General features: G+C 42.7%; 1 protein-coding gene across 1 annotated transcript in view; it reads left to right on the top strand.

Annotated features, from left to right (window-relative positions):
* The window catches only part of STARD13 (StAR-related lipid transfer (START) domain containing 13), a 166,850-nt gene that overhangs the window by 123,510 nt on the left and 23,768 nt on the right, over positions 1–19,572 (top strand). The window contains exons 4-5 of the mRNA XM_010835935.1: positions 8,141–8,204; positions 19,081–19,571. Of these exons, the coding sequence (XP_010834237.1) occupies positions 8,141–8,204; positions 19,081–19,571 (555 nt within the window). The remainder of the gene's footprint in view (positions 1–8,140; positions 8,205–19,080; position 19,572) is intronic.

The following is a 19,572-nucleotide window of genomic DNA, read 5'->3' as shown; positions in this document are numbered from 1 at the left end:
CCAGAGTGAACAGCTCAGCAAGGGGGAGGCATGGCCTCCCCTGGCTCAGCTGTGGCCTGATGACAGCCCTTTGTGACTTCCGGTGACACCTTTCTTTCCCCTCAGACACCAGAAAGCCGTCCCGCCGGATGGCCTGTGGTATTTGAAAAGCCTCGCCCTGGCCGAGAACACACCGGACACGTGTGTGTAGCAGAGGTCTCCACCCTGCTCTGCAGAGTCTGTTCTGTGAACCCCCAGACAGACAGGGGACCTTTCCCAGGCCCCGCAAGGAGGAGCCGCTGCTCCCAGGGATGCTCACCTCTGAGCCCTGGACCAGGTGACTTGTTCTCGACTGTCTCTGAGGGCCACGCCCAGGGCACTCCTCAGCAGACGGGGCTGGAGACCTTTCACCTCTGACCCTGGCGAGGAGGGTGAGAAGTTCAGGCTTCAGCTTTAATCAGAATGGCATGTCAGAGATGAACCCGCACCCCTGCCTGTTATTCCTCTTGAGCTTTTGGCAGGAGTATTAGAAAAATAGCCCAGGAAACTGACCATTAAGTCAGCACGGAAGACCTCATGAGCCGTCTAGAGTCTGGTGGTTTAAAGGTAAAATATGCATCTAAGAGGAGAAGGAAAGGGCACCACTGCTCCCGTACATGTGCCAAGTGCAGAGGGCCTTTCTGTGTCTCCCCGGCTCTGTCACAGTGACCGAGGGGGACACCGCTCATACCGGGCCCCGACCACCTTCCCCATCTCCCTCTGGTCCCCACGCCCCCGGCAGGCACCCTGCCTGCCTTTCCCTCCTTCCCCTCCCGGGTGTCCCGTCAGCCAGGGCAGCCCGGGCACAGCTCGCTGCGCGCTGGCCCCACTGTCACGCGGGTTTAGCTGGGGAGGCGAGGGACGCCCCGCAGGCTGCACAGTGCTCACTGCTAGGAGCCACATCTCGTTCGGTACGTCATGGGCTCCCGGTGCTCTGCGGCCATGTGCCGGGCAGGAATTCAATACATGTTTGTTAAATTGCATTGGAACCTGGAAGAAAATAACCTGTCAGTTCACAAATTATTTTAACGCTTCTACCTGTGAGAGGATATTGTGTGGCAATCAATTATTCATTTTCTCCTCAAATGCCCTAAATCTCTCTCCTCCAGAGCTACACTTCTTCACGGCAATCACTCACAGCTCAGCCCTCTACTCAGGCTTCTCTGAAGCTGCTGCCTGCAATGACTGCTAACCCAAGAGGCATATTTTATGTTATGTATCACTTACTCTTAAATATTTGATACAGTGAACCAACTGCTCCCTTCTCTGTGTAATGCTCCTTCTGTGGCTTCCAGGACCACTTTGAGCTGATTCCGTTGACCTCCCATGTCTCTGACTACACCTTCCCCCAGCCCAGCTCTTCCTGCTCCACTCAGGCCTTTAGCATGGCAGTTTCCAGGGCACTGAATTCTCCCTGGAAGATTGGTTTAATGATTATGTATCCTCTGTGTATATCCTCTACTTGCTGATCATTCCGAAGTGGGTCTGGATGTCACAAGGCATCCCAACATGACCTCATGTCTCTTCCCTGAATCCCAGTTCCTGGCCCCTCCCTACTCCTTGGTTTTCTCTGTTAATTGACACAGGCACATTGACAAAAGCCTGAAACCCAGGAGTCACCCTCTATTTCTCCCCGGCCCCCACACTTCTATGTCAGTGGCCAAGTCCTCATCTGTTCCCACTCCCCTCTGCTCCTCTTTGCCATCTCTCACCTAAACTGTTAACTGTCTTCCATCTGTTCTTCTTCAGTTCCATCTCCATCCTGCCCCCAGTTTTGTCTCCGGCATGCAGTGGCATTACATTACTCTCCTAACTCCTTCAGTAGCTCCCCTTTGCTGCAGATTGCTCTAACATCTTCATTTTGGTTCTTCGTGATCTGACCCCTGCCCATCCCACCAGTGATTCCTGCTCACATCCTTGCACTTCCGAGACTAGAGAGCTCCAGTTAATGACTGCTGGCAGCAAATTTCTCTCCGTCCTTCATCGCCTTGCTTAAATACTGCCTCCTCTGGGAGGCTTTGTCTTTCTGTGTCCTGAGAGTTAATTGCTTTTCCTTTTGTTCATCATATTTATATCCCACTCAGGACCGTGAGATCCCCATGGGCAGGGACCATATCTGGTTCACCTCTACATTCTCAGCCCCTCAACTTGTTCCTGGAACGTGGTGCCCACTGTCAGATGGTCGTATCTCAGCTTCTTCTCTTCCTGTTGACTTTCCCTCCAGAACTTCAAGTTTCACTTTTAAAATGAGACTTCTGACTGTTTCTCCTTTACTAATGCATGAACCCTTCTAAAGCCTTCTGAAGACAACAGTAGAAATTAACAGGTTCTGGTAGCCATGGACATTGTGGGCGGTCCGTCTGAAAGGGTCAAACTGCTTTGCTTATGTCAACACGTAAATCCAGTTTGCCCAAAGCACAAACTGCACAGCTTCAATATGCGTCATGGGTTTCCTCTTTCCATGGAAAATGTAGCGAGGGGAAGGAAACTATCATTTATTGACCAGCCTGTGCAAGGTCCAGGACATAGGCTGTCATGTCCCAGGCCTCCTGGATCCTCCTTGAGGAGGCTGGAGTGGAGAAATCTCTGGACAGGGCGAAGTCCAGCTGTTTAGCTGATGCATGGTTCCCCTGAGCAAGTGTTTTCTCTCAGAGCCTTAGTCTCCTCATTTGAAAATAAAAGAGGTCAGGCCAGTCGGTCCTCAGAGCCTACCAGGTTCTAGTATTTCTTTAGCAAACATTTACCTAGTGGATTCTCTCTGAACCAGAGCCTGTGCTGGGCATTAGAGATGCAAATGAGGTGCAGCTCTCAGCCTGTCATATTCAGTGGGGAATAGTTCTGCTCTTCTGACTATACAAGGTCTATTGTGACTAAAACCAGTCGCTGATTGGACCAATGTAAACAAAGTGTGTTCAGTTTAAAAGAAAAACCTACAGAGACTATCCTGTATAAAATTTCCTGCTAGGTTTTAGGTGGATTAGAAGAATAAATTATGGTTCCTCTCAAAAGAGGCTCTAATCCAGTGGAAGACACACTGTTCATGCAGCAAAGAAAACACATTTTATAATTCCTGTTCATGCAGGGATAGTTTTCCAGGCCACCAGTGACAGACCAACTCAGGTTTTCTGAAGGGTTTTATGTTACTTACCATTAAGTGCTTTTTGTTGTTTGTTGTTTAGTTGCTCAGTCTGTCCAGTTCTTTGCGACCTCAGGGACTATAGCCTTCCAGGCTCCTCTGTCCGTGGGAGTTCCCAGGCAAGATTACAGGAGCGGGTGGCCATTTCTTCCTCCAGGGGATCTTCCTGACCCAGGGATGGAACCCACGTCTCCTGCATTGGCAGGCGGATTCTCAATTAAGAATCCGCCTGAGTCACCTAGGAAGCCCATCATTAAGTCTGAGGGAAACAAATACTGATGCTAATATTTGTCCTAAATGCAGCCTGGCTATAGTCATAGCAGAATTCATGGTGGTTTTGATAAAGGGCTGTGAATCCTTCTGTTACATGACATGGTCTTTTACCTGAAGCAGCCACTCCTTAAAGAGGCATCTCCATCTCACCAGGGTGTATGTTTTATCCATTTTGTATTCTTGGAGAGTCTAGCCACTGTTTACATTATAGAAGATAAATACAGACTGATGCTACACCATGCTGAGAATGTCTGCCTAGTCTCAGATCACCATAAAGAGTGTTTTCCCTCTTTGTCTTTTGTTCCCAGCTTAAAAAATCAGTTGGGTTTTTTCAGCTTTATTGAGGTATAACTGACAAATAAAATTATAAGATATTTAAAGTATATGGCATGATGATTGGAAAAACGTATCTGTCGTGAGAGGAAGAACTGAATAATTGCGCATATGATATTTGAAATTGTATCCAGAATTTCTAAGATGTCTTAAATCATAGCAATTTTGTAGCTAGAATTGAGTACTAATAAGAAAGTAGATTCAGAGCAAAAGAAATGCAGATCGCTTTACATCAGTAATTTCAAACTCCAAGAAATAAAATGACTTTTAAATGAATAAAACAAAGATTACATTTTTAAATAATAGGTTTTATTTTTAGAGCAGTTTTAGATACACAGCAAAATTAAGCACAAAGTATGGGGAGTTCTCATCTGCCACTTGTACCCCCATATACACAGCCTCTCTCACCATTAACATCCCCCACCCAGGTGATACCTCACAACTGTGAACCTGCATTGACACATCCTTGTCACCCAAAGTCTATAGTTTGCATTAGGCTTCACTCCCAGTCTTATACATTTTATGGGTTTTGACAAATGTGTAGTGTCATGTATCCACCATTATAGTATCATACAGAATATTTCACTGTTCTAACAATCCTCTACCCTTTCTGTCCATCCTGGGATTCCTCTCTCCCTCCTAACCAGTAGTAACCACTGATCTTTTTACTGTCCCTATACTGACTGATCTTTTTACTGTTTTGCCTCTTTCAGAATCCCATCTAGTTGGAATCACATAGCATGTAGCCTTTCAGATTGGCTTCTTCCATTTAGTAATATGCATTTAAAGTTCCTCCCTGTCTCTTTATGGGTTGATGGCTCACTTCTTTAGGACTGAATAACATTCCATTGTCTGGATGTACCACAGTTTATCCGTTTACCTACTGCAGAACCTCTTGGTCACTTCCAAGTCTTGGCAATTATGAATAAAGCTGCTCTAAACATCCCTGTGCAGTAGCACCTCACACCCACTGCTACTGTGGGCATGTTGGCTGCAAAAGCTGGGTCACATTGGTTTATATTTTAAGTATATATGTCCTTCAGAAATACAATATTTATCTTTATGGATTAAAAAATAATTCCTGTGCAAATTTTTGCGTGCACTAAGTTTTCAACTCTTTGAGTAAATAGCTAGGAGTGCAGCTACTGGAATGTATAGTAAGAAGGTGTTTAGTTTTATAAGAAACTGCCAAACTGTCTTCCAAAGGGGCTGCACCGTTTTGCACTCCCACCAGCAGTGAGTGAGAGTTCCTGCCATTCCTCATCCTGGCCTGCGCTTGGTAATACAGTGTTTTAGAGTGTTGTCGTTCTAATAAGCATGCTATGGTATCTCACGGTTGTTTTAATTTGCAAGTTTGTAATGATATATGATGTGGAGCATTTTTCATACGCTTATTTGCAACTAGTGTATCTTGTTTTGGTGAGGTATCCTGATTTTTGTCTTTTTTTTTTTTAATTGGATTGTTTTATTATTTTGATTTTAAGAGTTGTTTTGTGTGTTTTTTAGATAACAGTCCTTTATCAGATGTTATTTTTATGAATATTTTCTCCATGCCTATGTCATACCCTTTCATACACTGGACAGTGTCTTTCACAGAGCAGAAGTTTTTAATTTAATGAAATCCAATTTGTCAAGTATTTATTTCATAGATTATGCCTTTGATGTTGTATCTAGAAAGTCATCACTAAACCTAAGGTCAGTTAGATATTCTCCTATGTTATCTTCTGGGAGTGTTACAGTTTTGTGCTTACATTTACTCTGTGATCCATTTTGAGTTAATTTATGTGATGCGTATAAGATCTGTGTCTAGACTGACTTTTTTTTGCATGTGGATGTACAGTTTTTTCAACGTTGTTTGATGAACACCTATCTCTTCTCCACTGTGTTGCCTTTACTCCTTTGTCAAAGATTGCTTAGCTCTATTTGTGTGGGTCTATTTCTGGGCTCTTTATTCTATTCCACTGATGATTTGTCTCTTCTTTCACCACTATCATACTGTCTTGATTACTATAGCTTTATGGTGAGTCTAAAAGTTGGGTAGTGTCAATTCTCCAACATTGTTCTACTTCAGTATTGTGTTGGTTCATCTGCAAGCTTTTTTCAAAATATTGCAAATCTTAAAAAAATTTTCCTATTTGTTTATTCATTTGGCTCCACCAGATTTTAGTTGTGACTTGTGGGATCTCGTTCCCTGACCAGGGATCGAACCCTGGCCCCCTGCATTGGGAGCATGGAGTCTTAGACTTTGGACCATCAGGAAAGTCCCTCCAGTACATTTATTGGAAAAAAATGTGTTGAGTGAACCCACACTGTTCAAACCTATGTTGTTCAAAGATCAACTGTACATAATGCACCTCAGATAACACTTTTAGTTCTTAGGTAGAGACCTTAACACATTTGGAACTGGCTATCAGCTACAGGAGCAAAGGACCTGCAGAAGATAGCTTCAGACTAGGTGACCAGCTTCTAGTCCATAACTGCCCGTCGTAGTTGACACTAATGTATGTCTAGTAAGTGGGGAAACTGGAGATGGCTGAAAATGAGGATAGTTATTAAATATTTTAAGTAAATATCACGATAAGAAGCTGACGAAAGAACTAGTTTCAATGTGAAGCATTAGTGAAACCAATTTAACAGGCTGTCTGTCTCCTGACTCTAAGTAAAAGATGAGACGAGACTGACTACGACCCAGAAGAGGCAAAATTCAAAGACATCATGGAGCTCTAATTAACAGGTAGATGACTCTGTTTTCTAGCTTGGGTGACTTGACTTACTGGTGATGTTGTTAATCAAGACAAGACTTTAAACAGGAAAATCAGGTTTTGAAGAGAATACAGTGAGTTCAGTTTTCATAGGTGAGTTTGAAGGGCCAGGAGGACCCCACAGATGAATGAGACTAGTGAGTAGCTGAAAATGTAGCTCTGGAGCTCAGGTAGGGTGTCCAGGCTAGAGAAAGAAGATAACCATCATCAGAATCTAGTTTATTTTAAGAGCTGATATCTCTTTATTCCTATGCAGAGTAAAAAGAACCCACATGATGTGGTGGATGTTACAGTCAAACACAGGATAAAGGGTTAGCTTTGAAAAAGAATCTGAACATCTTGGGCTTCCCTGGTGGTACAGTGCCTAAGAGTCCATGCTCCCAATGCTGGGAACCTGGGTTCAATCCTTAGTCAGGGAACTAGATCCCTCATGCTACGACTCAGAGTTTGCATGCCATACAGTCAAATAAATAAAGAAAAATATTTTTTAAAAAGAATATGAACATTTCTTATGATGAAGGAAAGAACTGTTAAAGTAATTAATGACTTAAGCTGTATTTTCTCACTGGCAATGGTCTGTTGAGGAATTGTGATATTTTTCATGATATGAGAATGAATGCCTACAGAGAGAAAAAAAATGAAATAAATGCTGGGTAGCAATTTGAGGAGCCCAGCTGAGGGAGAATTTCAAAATGTAAGTATTGCTATGTACTAGTCATCACAGACTGCTAAAACAAAATACCACAGACTGGGTGCCTTAAACAACAGAAGTTTATTTTCTCACAGTTCTGGAGGCTGGGAAATCCAAGATCAAGGTGCCAGTGAGGTTTGGTTTCTGGTGAGAACCCTTCCTAGCTTGCAGACAGCCACCTTCTTGCTGTGTCCTCCCATGGCTGATTGAGAGAGAGGGAGGGAGTGCTCTGGTGTCTCATCCTTTGTTCAGTCACCAAGATGTGTCTGACTTTTGGCAACCCCATGGACTGAAGCATGCCAGGCTTCCCTGTCCCTCACCATCTCCTGGAGTTTGCCCAAGTTCATGTCCATTGAATCAGTCTCTTCCTTTAAAGACATTAATTCTATTGGATTAAGGCTCTACCTTATGACTTCATTTAACCTTAATCATTTCATATTCCAAATACAATCACATTGGGGTTTAGGGCTTCAAACTGTGAGTTTGGGGAGGACACAATTCAGTTCATGGCATATATAATTCAGCACTATAATGTGAGTTCTTTTCCCATTTATACACAAGAGCAAGAGAGAAGAGAGATGGTTGAGTTGATCCAAATTTGGGGACTAGCAGGATAGACTGGAGAGGTCAAAGTGGCAGATGAAATGAGGGGCTGGTGAAAATATGGCTTAAAATTACTTCCCATGGGTTCCAAGAATGATGGAAAGGGAAGCAGCAGGGTTTGGTAAGCTTCATGGAAGGTCCTCTCAGGTCTGGAGAACAAAAGGGAACACTTTATCATGTACCATCTCTTGGTAGAGTCCTTTCTTGGGATGTAGTTGGTTGTTTCTGCACTTTCAGCTTCACTGGCAACCAATGAGAATCATCAAACTGGAAAGATTTAGGTTCATTAGTGATAGCAATGATCACATTTTTCTTTCCTTTTAGACGACTAAATACATTGAACAAGTGTGCCTCAATGAAACTTGATGTGAACTTCCAAAGGAAAAAGGTAGGTGCAATTTACTATACCTTACTAAGACCATGGCTGTACCAGCAGGACGAGCTGCGTTCACAAATTAAAAACAACACAAACCTAAGCGAAATTCTGAAATGACTGACCGTAATATGTGTTTATTCTCCAAAAATCTCGTCTTATCATAAGCATCATGATTCAGCCCGACAGGAACCTAGGCTAACATCTGTTTCACTTTGCTTTAGTTTTGATCAGAGGGTTTGCATACAAACGTAAAATGCCTTGTTTATGATAATCTTTCAGAAGTTTGTTTAGCTGTAAATATCCACTCTATATTAGACTCAAGTTCTCCGGTGATTTGTAGATTAAGAGAATGCAAAACAGAATCTATGGGGTGGGCTATGCCCGGTGTCTTCTGCTTCATTCTTTCCTATGGCATTTTATTTCAAGTGCAGTTCAGGATGTGATCATTGTCAGGCTGGTTCATGTCATCGTGGTTGAGCAGGTGGAGGGAGAGGGTAACAACAGGATTCAGAACTCACCCCATCTCTCCATTCTCACCCCTTGCCCTTTTCTCTAGTCACAGGGAGCGTCCTTCGGTTTCCCGAATCACTACACTTCCTCTCTCTTATAGGACTTTGCAGGCATTTTTCCCTCTGTAGGAGTAAGGCTGGCGATTTCAGTTCTGAAACAAAGCTATACTTTATTGAGGACTTAACTGTTTTCCACAAGCTATGTTATGGCATTTCATGCATTGTGGCAGAGGGTCTCTGTTTTCTAGAGAAGGGAAATAAAACCTGAACTGGCTAAGTCCCTTGCCTGTGATCTATTAGCTGGTGGAGGAGCAGGGTTTCAACTTCAGGTGTGTCTGACTCCAAAACTGAGGCTCATAACCACTGTGCTGAAAGACCTCTCTTTCTCACTGAATTGATCCTTTTAGGAAACTCAGAATTAACATCGTTAGCTACTTTTTTCATTTCACATCTTCAGTATGTAACAAGTCAAGCCGCACTATATTTTGAAGAAGCAGAGAAAACATCCCTGAGTTGTAAGAAAGTGTTCTTTATTCTGGTCTACACAGAGAAGTCATTACAGCCCATGGATTTTAAGTCACTCCCGAGTAACCAAATCTTTAAAAATAACTTTAGCCTGAATTTCTGCTCTAAAATAGCACCCAAAAAAAGCGCAAATGAATTTTGGTTGACCTCACCTTCAAAACAATTTGGGGTTTGAGCTAGGAACCAAAGATTCAAGCTAAGGAGGTAAAATGGTGAAAAACAATATCCAGAGAATATATTAAAACACGGGCAATTTGTCCGGGTCAAAGAAAAATGAAAAATGTGGGAATAAATGTCCCAACAGCTGTCTGGCTGAATAGAGCCCTTGAGAAGTACACACACTGTTTGAAGCAGGAAGGTCAGATGTTGTTTTGGTTGTAACACATGGTTCTTATTAAACCAAGCGCAGCCACGCCTGTGTGGCTGGTCTGTCCGGCTGCCAGTGCAGATCCTTAGCTGCTATGTATCACAAACACAAATGCCGAAGACTAACGACACGATTTGTTTTCAGCCAAGTGGTGTGATTGAATTCTTCCCTTATCACCAGCATTTCAAAACCCACATGTGGGACAGGCTTGAATAACATGCATTAGGCCATGTTACCTTCACAGAAGCTCCTCTGTAAATTGGTCCCTTCGGCATTCTGACATTCTTAATTTATGCCTTACGTTGGCTATGGTGGCATATACCCTTACAGCCCCTACTTAGCTGTGGGCCCCACAGATGCAGGCACTTGAATAAAACAGGGCTTTCCACACTGTAACACAGGGACTCGTGGCCTGAATTTTGAAATAAATAAATCCAGTGAGTGATCTCCACCCACTCGTGAATCTTAGCCGTGATGCATGTTGGTGGCTGTGGTCTAAGCAGCTACATAGGAGACCCTGGTGGTGGCACATGTCCCTACGATCTGCTCCTTACACAAGTCACAGACCAGCCCTTTGTCATTGTTCAGTCTCTCAGTTGTGTCCAACTCTCCATAGCACCATGGACTGCAGCACACCAGCTTCCGTGTCCTTCACCATCTCCCAGAGTTTGCTCAAACTCACGTCCACTGAGTCAGTGATACCATCCAATCAACTCAACCTCTGTCACCCCCTTCTCCTTTTGCCTTCAGTCTTTCCCAGCATCAGGGTCTTTTCCAATGAGTTGGCTCTCACATCAGGTGGCCAGAGTATTGGAGCTTCTGCCAATCCTTTATTTTACTGGAAAAAAAAAAAAAAAACTAAATACAGACTAGGACTAGGCTAAATGATCAGAGGTAGAAAGTGAAACTTGAGAACCAAACACCACAAGAGCTTTAACTAACTGTGGAATTAGTTTGGCAGGAAAAAAAAAAAAAAGACAGTAGCATTTCCTCTGGGCTTGTCCCTATTTTAATCAATCCAAGAAACAGAAATATAATGCTCACCTTCAATCTGCAGAGGCCCAGACGTGTTTAATTCCCCAGAATGTCATCCCCAAATGGCTTCACCACCGGGAATGCGGTCATGCTTCTCCCTCCAGGGCCTCAGGAAGGCTGTGTGTGCTTCTTAGCACTCTGTGGTGTGATGAGAAGGTGCCCACAGTGCCCGCTCCACGCCAGGTCACTGCTCATCATTAACCCCACGTCACAGATGCAGAGATGGAAGGACAGGGAAGCCCAGAGCCACTCAGAAACGGCACAGGCAGGATCTGAACCGAGCTGTTCTGCCCCTCCTGGCCCTTGAGAGAGATTCAGAAATGTATTGTCATGAGCTTCTGGCCCTCTGCCTGAGACCCGGAAGGGCTTCCTCAGCAATATATACAATTAGGTATTTTTATTGTTGTTTTAGAAGAGGGATATTTCTTGCTTTTTGTACTCAAGTCCACAATTTATGTAATGTCTTCGTGGAAATTTACCTTTGGATCTCTCGTGGTAAAAGAGTCATGAGTTTCATTGCTCTGCTTTGAATTTGGTTCTCACCTGATTTTGTTTAATTCTGAAGAGTTTGGTGGGTTGACCCAAGACAGGGGAAAAAAACAAAACAAAATCCAGAAATAGATGACAATGGTGAAGCCTCATTCATACTTAGTTAGGCAGGCACTTTCCTTGTACATCAAATACCACTCACTCGTAAAGCTCCAGGACAACTGAAATCGCACCTTACACTTTGCAGAAGAGAAAAGCAGTCCTCTAAAGATTCAAGATTACTTTCCCCATGAGAAGCAGGTAGAGTGTCCTCAATCTTGGCCATGCATCTCACTGAAAGACTTACTAAACCCCCGCATTTCTGAGAGCCTGAGGACCCAGCCGTTGCCCACCACTGGCCTCAGGCTCCTCCCCTTGCAATGCGGCAAGTGGCAGGGCCGTGCTTCTGAACAGGATGGCTCAGCCACCCAGCTCCAGTCAACTTTAATGGAAGATACACATCTAAATTTCCATGTACTTGTGGAGTAGCCAACTCTTACATCTGTGGGCTCATATGGGCTCCTGTTTCCAGTGTAAAGAGATGGTCAGATTTTGTTTAAAAAAGACAAAATCCTTCCCTTTGCAGTGTCTGTTTTTGGCATTTGTCTCTGAAGCATATATTAATTTCAGCTATGACTTCTCACTTTTTTAGAAAAAGCCAAAAGAAGTTTGAAGTTTCCTCTAAATTAAAAACGCCAAGGCACATGCAAAGCTACTCTTTCTCAGAAAACTGTTCCTTCATTATGTCCTACAGAATTCACACTTGCTTTATGACAACACTGAAATCCCCTCATTACAGTCAGTGTTAATGTGATGTGGGTTCTATTCAAAGTTAAAGTCAGAGACTAAAGACTCCAATAAGGATCTCTGTTAAATGAAGAAAGAGAGAGATGTGTACACACACAGGACTCCTACCCAAGATTTCCTGAGGCAGGACGAGCAGCTTCCAAAGAAGGTCCTGGTTAAAGTCACGGTTTTAATAAAGCTCTCTGAAATCATGACCCCAAGGTGGAAAGCAACACAGAAACCATGACTAATCGCCACGTTGCAGCCAGCACCTCCTGGCCTCGATGCCGTGGGCATTTCAAAGGAGCTGCAGCTGTTGTGAGGGGGCCCGGTCTGAGCCTCCGCCTGCACCCTCCCCCCCATTGCCTTTCATAGCCTCAAATGTCCCGTCAAATAAGACACCACCAGACAGCTCCAAACAGCAGAGCAAATGAGAGAAGTTACTTTTCATTCCATCATTCCCTCGGTTAAAAAGTAGTACATCTTACATTGAAGAGTGTTAAGTGTGAATATCCTCGAACCTGGATCTTTGAGTGAGAAGAGCGCTTCACTCATCTTTTCCAACCTCCTATCCAGGACAGGATTTACTTTCAGAGCATCCAACAATTCACTCAGCCTCTGTTTATAAATATCTAGACTTGAGTTCATTAAAATGCAAGGCAATTTATTTTCTCCTAACTACTGGAAGTCTTTCATATAATAAGCTAAAAGTTGACTTGATGTAAATGTGCCCGTCTGATTCCAACTCTTCTCTCTGGAGAGGCACAGAATATGGATTTCTTCTTTGTCTAGATGAGAGCTCAGCAAGCTACTGCTCCTGCTGTGGTAAAGAAAGTTGTACTGGAATAAAGCCACACCCATCCTTTTGGCTGCAAAGGCAGAGTTGATTAGTTGTAATGTTCTAATATTTACTATCTGGCCCTTTACAGAAAGTTTTCTGACCTCTATTCAATCTAGAACAAAGTTTCTTAAACTGTCTAGAGAGAATGATTGATTTTTTACAAACTTCCCAGCCTGCCACTGACCAAGATACTTCTGTAAAATTCATTACAAAACAATTATTAGAAACATAAATAATATTAGAAATATGAATGATACAATCATTAGATAATCTCTAAGAATTGTACTAGAGAAAATACAAGACTAAATGTTTTAAAAGACTGTGCAGATACAAAATTGCATTCCAATAAATATAACTGGAACAAATATAACAGGAAACAGAAAAGAATTACAAAAATTGTTCATATTTTTACTAAAAGTGTATACTTAGGCAATTAATATGCAGAATCATGATTGCATTTGCAACTTTTTTTCTGTTGTTCAGCTGTCAGAACTAAACAAAAAGTTTACTTTGAAATACCAATTCCCCATATTAAATGTCTATACACACATTTCAATCAAACACTATGACTATGAGTGTTCCCCATGGTGAGTTTTCTGTTTGTTATCGAATTTAGGTTTGATTGACAGAAACCACTCACAGGGGAAAATGTGTATCTCATATGCTTCTTTGTTTTAATATTAACCATCATAAAGAAGCCAGTCTCACAGAATATGTTGAGTGGGGCTTACCTGACAGTCCAGTGGTTAAGACTCTGCCTTCCAAATTGGGGGGTGCAGGCTCAATCCCTGGTCAGGAAGCTAAGATCCCACATGCTTTGCAGCCCAAAAAACCAAAACATAAAACAAAAACAATATTGCAACAAATTCAATAATGACTTTAAAAATGATACACATTAAAAAAATAAAAATAAAGAGGTTTTTAAAGTAATTTTTAAAAGCTTTGGCTATTCTTTTTTACTTTTACCAAAATGAAGTAAGTGATGCTATATTGTCAAAATTCATCTTTAATCCACGTCACTAGCTAGTTTCTACAATAGTCTTTCTGTAAAACAATGGATCCTGTACATTATACACTTTGGGTTATGCTAGATAAACTGATCTTGAAATGTCACATGTAACATGGACCTTGTGAGCCCAACACACAAGCTGGTCTCAGCCCCATTTAGTAAGACAAGTCCAGTGATCATGAACTTGGATCACACAGCCATGCCAAATGGTGACAAATGGTTTTAATACTTACTCTCAGTGTCTGAACTCACCTCTCTGAAGACTGCTTAGGGGACTGTCAGCCCCTTGGCCACACTTTGAGTTGTCCTGTTCTCGAGTTCCTTTTTCCTAAACCAAACCATTAGTCCTTTCAATCATCCTTCATAGAAGGTTGTGATGCCTAGATCACTGGCCAACCTGATTACTCTGCTCTGGAAATATATCCCATTCCCTATGCACTTTAAGCTGTGGCCCATTGTTCCTAATATATGTTACCAGTGCAGAATACAATGGGGCTGCACCTCCCAAATGTTGAGATCCATGCTTTTGGTAAGATATCCTAAGGTGGATGTCTTGGTTTGGTTACCACATTACATGGTTAACTCATATTAAGCCTAAATCTGCTACAACTCTCAAGACTGTTGATAGGAACGAAGACTGTTTCATCCCACACATTCTATAATAGATTTGTGAAGTTGAGTTCTTCGTGTTTAACTTCATGAAATTTCATCTTATTAACAGGCCATCCTTCAATTCTGTTCAGATCGTTACGCATCTCAAATCAGTATTCTCTAAGAACAATAATTAGTTTCATCTTGCACTTTAAGATTTATCTGGCATTTTCACATATAATCTCATTTGATTCTATTGGCAAACCATGCCAGATGTGCGTTGTTATCATTTCCATTTTACAGCTGAGAAAATTGAGCCTCAGAGTGAGTGCCTTGCTTAAGATCACTTAGTGAGACCTGAATGGATGGGATGGGGGCGGGGTGGAAGGGAGGTCCAGAAGTGAGAAGACACACTTATACTTACAGCTGATTCACTTCACTGCCCAGCAGAAACTAACACAACATTGTAAAGCAGTCGTCCTCCAATTAAAAATAAATAAACAACAACAAAAAAGATCACCTAGCAAATAATCTGCGCCATCTTCACAGTTTAAAAACATGAATCCTTCTGAGTCATTCAGCTTATTCTTAAAATGGACACGGCCTGAAGGCATCCTGCATCATTCGCTTTCAGTCTTTCCATCACCCTCTCTGGTGGAGGTACTCAACCAGCTACTCACAAAATGCTCTGTAGCCTCCAGCAGTTCGGTGTCTTGGCCTTTTGTCAGTTCCTGGCTGAAATCCAGACACACCGTGTCCCTAGTATTTCCCTGGTTTACTAAATCGTTGAGATAAGAGAATAAAGTTAGTTTGGTGTGTCTTTTTCTCATAAAAACATCTGACTCCTAGAGGTTTCCATTTTGCATTTCTAAATAATCACAAACTATTTGTGTTTAGCCTCAAAAAAAGAGAAAAAAAAAAGATGAAATCTGATCATCTCCTAAAGAGTGCACCTTACATTTATTATTGGAGAGTCTGCTATGTCCCTAACCATCTGCTGGGCCATGAGTGTATAAAAAACTAAAACTGTGGTGTTTTTCATGCTGTGAATCAAGGCCCATTGGTAGGTTATCAGGTGAATCTAGTGGGTTGCAAACAACATTTAAAAAAAAATTAAATGGACTAAACTAGAATATAAAATATCAGAGGATAAAGATAACTGTGACAGCATAAATTTATGTATTTATTTATTTAGCTTTAGTGTAATTTGTATATGTGCCTTCAGTTGTGCTGGAATTTTTTCTTTTTAATGAATAGCTAGCATGTTTTGAGCACTTAGTATGTTCCATATACTATTATCAGGGCTGTATTACTTCCTTTTTTCCTTCTTCAGTTTTATTTAGGTAAAATTGACATATAGCACTGTATCAGTTTAAAGTGTGCAGCATGATTTGACTGACATACATCATGACTACCACAGTAGGTTTAGTGAATATCCATCATCCCAGAGATACAATGCTAAGGAATAGAAGAAAAAAAAATGTTTTTCTTTGTGATAAGAACTCTTAGGACTTACTCAGTTAACAACTTTCATATACAACATACACAGTGTTCATTATATTTATGGTGTTTTACCTTGCATCTCTAGTATCCATTTATAACTAAAAAATGTATTTCTAGTTGTATGTCACTATCAGTTTCAAAGATCCTGCACCAGTGGGAAAAAACAGACACAGAATCATGTCAGTACCCTCTGGATGTACTCTGATAATTGCATACTAAAGAAGATAGATATCTTTTCCTTTTTTCTCTGTTTTATTTTTGTTTTTTATTGCTTTGATTTTTGTTTGTTTGTTTTGGTTCAAACCATCTAAATACTGCAAAATTTCCCTGAACTGTTTGCCTTTTTCCCTAGGAGTTTACCACTTTTTCACATGCCTTGGTTGGGTTGTAAATATCTCTTTTTGCCCAGAGCCAGTATAATAAGGTCTTAGAGCCCAGCAGACAGGAGTGGGCTTTCCATCCCTAGCCCGCAGTGCCCGGCTTGGCATCTTTTCTAAACCAACATAAAGAAGTCCTTCTCCAACTAGTATGTGGTTTGCTAGCATCAGTAACCAAGTTTGGGATTGCTTTAGAGAGCTCATTGGAGCCAACACTAAATGTTGTAGTTTCTATTTTAAAATATCTGTATTTTCTTTAAAAGCATATCCTTCTTTTGCCTTCTCAGAAACTATTTGCTAAAAGGTTTTTTTCAGAATGTTTACTTAATATCAACTTCTCCTAGCTTCCTGAAATACGACATGAAAATCCAATAAACTCAACCTTCAAACTGTCACAGGACCTGATATTTAAATGGCCCTCAGATGTCAGGGTTTATTGTATCCATCACAGGGAAAGAAGAGGTAGAAAATACTATGAAGAAAGGATATTTTTGAGTCTTCATCCTAGAGTCTTGCCCTTTTTCCATTTGGGCAACTTTTTAAGCTCTTTCTCTAAAGTTTTATGCAACTTTTTTAAAACTCAAAGCTAATTTCCCACCATGCTGCCACAGCTATGAAATTCTCTGTGATTGCCATGGTTTTCTACTTTCTTCTACCTTATACTTGAAAGTTCAAATTTGTCATTTAGTCTAATCCCTGTGAACCTAGATTTTCAGGGAATAAGAATGGAAGAATCCCACATTCACTGACTGAGCATCTGTTTACTTCTCCTTGAAGTTAATTATTGCGATATCCAGAGGAGTTAAGGTGGATGCCAGATATATAGAAAGATGGATAAGCCGTCTATCTTACACGCACAGGATGCACAGACGCAACTGAACAAACACGAGAAAATAACAAATAAGCAAAATACCCCTCAGTGAAGGATTGGTCAGTGCATTATTTCATGTAATCCCCGAAGCAAACCTATGATGCAGAACCAATTTTCAGTCCCATTTTATAAATGGTAGAAATGCACTTCGGAGAGAGTAAGCAACTTTCAGACAGTCACCTAAGTCTAACTGGTACTGCTTGCACTGGCAACCAGGGCTTGGAACCGGATGCCAAAGTAAAGTGAAATAACACTTAGTCCAATTAATATATATATACATATACACACATAGAGAGAAAGAGAGCAGTTACTCTCTGCTCGGCATTGGGGAGGATATAAATATGAATATAACACAGAAAAGCAGGCCCTGGTCCTGCTCAGTTTATCTGTAACAGTTGAGGGTAGGTGCTTGGGACATGAGATTAAGATAGCATTATAACAAATGTTATAAAGATCTAAACCGAATGCTACAGGAGCACAGTGGAAGCATAGTCACTGCCCTGGGGCTGTCAGGAAGGCTTCAAAGAGACCCATGAAGCTGAGTACCCAAGAATGGTCAGGGATCAGGGAAGGACAGGGGACAATATAAACCCTTTAGGCTCTTGATCCTGTCGCAGAGCTGGGTGTTGGGCCTAGTTCCAGGTCAGGGAGCAGAATGCAGAAGATGGGGAGGAACCGCTAACATAAGAAAAGCACACTGGAGTTAGGTCGAAAGAGCTTCAGGTTGAAAGTCAGGTTGAAAATGCCATACCCAGACTTCGGAGAGCTAAGGGGAACAGAAAGTGTCTAAACCGGGAAACCCTGTGATCACACTTGGATTACACTGTGGAAAGCCGTTTAGATGGAGAGGATGTTGGCCCGGTTTTCACTGTAATAACCCAGCCAGAGGTGCCAAGGGCCCACACTGGGGAATGAGAGTGAAGATATGAACGAGGGAGCAGATTTGAGAACCATTTCAGAGTCGGATCTTGGTAATACACATAATGAAGAGAAGGAAGGAATGGATGATCCAGTTCATCTGGAAAGGAAATTATTTATACATCTGTGCTGGGCCAGGCCCAGGGATTTGCAAAGATAAACAAAGCCATCTCTGGATTCAGGGAATCCAGACTCTCCTATCTCAGGGGCTACAAATTCAGGCAGAACCCAGACGTAAGAGAAATGTGTGAGGTGTATGACAGGGGAAATGGTGGGGCCATAGCACCCAGATACCCGTGTTCCAGGAAGGCACTCGGATCCAGGGCTAATTAAAAACAAGAAGGCTGGCCTGGTGGTGCTGGCTGGGATGGGACCTTCCTCCACCAGGAATCTCTAGAATGGCTCCCAAATTTCCACTTGCAGGAATTTGGAGATAATTTGGCTGTTAACTTACATGGGAACATATGCTAAGAATCAAGTCTGGGAGACTAAGGAGTATTGGCTTTGAGTCTAGTGACTCTGAGGCTCAGAAGAGGAAAGCTAGAAATATGGTCCTAGGGCTCCGTAAAGAGATTTAGGGAAAGAAGTGAGTGCCTTCTATGGCAAGATTGTTTCTACTCAAAAAGGGAGAACTGCAGGTGTTTTATATTTAGCCTGTCTAGCCAGATGGTTAGGCTTCCCTGGTGGCTCAGACGGTAAAGCATCTGCCTACAATGCAGGAGACTGGGTTCGATCCCTGGGTGGGGAAGATCCTCTGGAGAAGGAAATAGCAATTGGTCCATGAAGCTTCTTAGAGAGGAAGGAAGGAAAACTGAAGGGAAGAGAGCTGGACGGGTTGGAAAGGGATCTTCCAGCTTCTGGGAAGGAAGAGGTCATCCAGGACAATAAAGATGGTGGAGGGACCAGCAAAAGGGTCCACCCATGGAGGGAGGGAAGGAGGAGGCAGGGGTACCATGCCCACGCTCCCCAGACTGCCCTCTCCGCCCCCGCCACCCGTACATTATTAGCATCCTGCTGCTGTTTTCCAGGGTGACGACTCTGATGAGGAAGATCTCTGCATCAGCAACAAATGGACTTTCCAAAGAACCAGCCGCCGGTGGTCTCGCGTGGACGACCTCCACACACTGTTTCCTGGAGGAGACAGAAATGGGTCGTCGGGAGACATTAGGATGAAAAACACGACCAGCAGTGAAAGCGTCCTCACGGATCTGAGCGAGCCCGAGGTCTGCTCCATTCACAGTGAAAGCAGCGGTGGGAGCGACGGCCGCAGCCAGCCTGGTGGTCACGGCATCGGCCGGGAGGCCTTCGAGGGCCCCGGGCAGTACTGCGCTGACGGCCCGGTCATGCTGGACGCCGCGCTGGTGGGCAACAGCCTCCTGCCGTCCTCCAAAGACGGGCTCCAGCACCCTTTGCACCCAAAGAATGAGAAGCCCAGCCGGGCCAGAGCCAAGTCGTTCCTGAAACGCATGGAAACGCTGCGAGGGAAAGGCGCGCAGGGAAGGCACAAGGGGCGGCCCGGG

This window comes from Bison bison, unplaced genomic scaffold, assembly GCF_000754665.1.
Source record: "Bison bison bison isolate TAMUID 2011002044 unplaced genomic scaffold, Bison_UMD1.0 scf7180017864056, whole genome shotgun sequence".
In the NCBI taxonomy this organism is placed as follows: Eukaryota; Metazoa; Chordata; class Mammalia; order Artiodactyla; family Bovidae; genus Bison; species Bison bison.
This window is presented reverse-complemented; position numbering and strand designations above follow the sequence as displayed.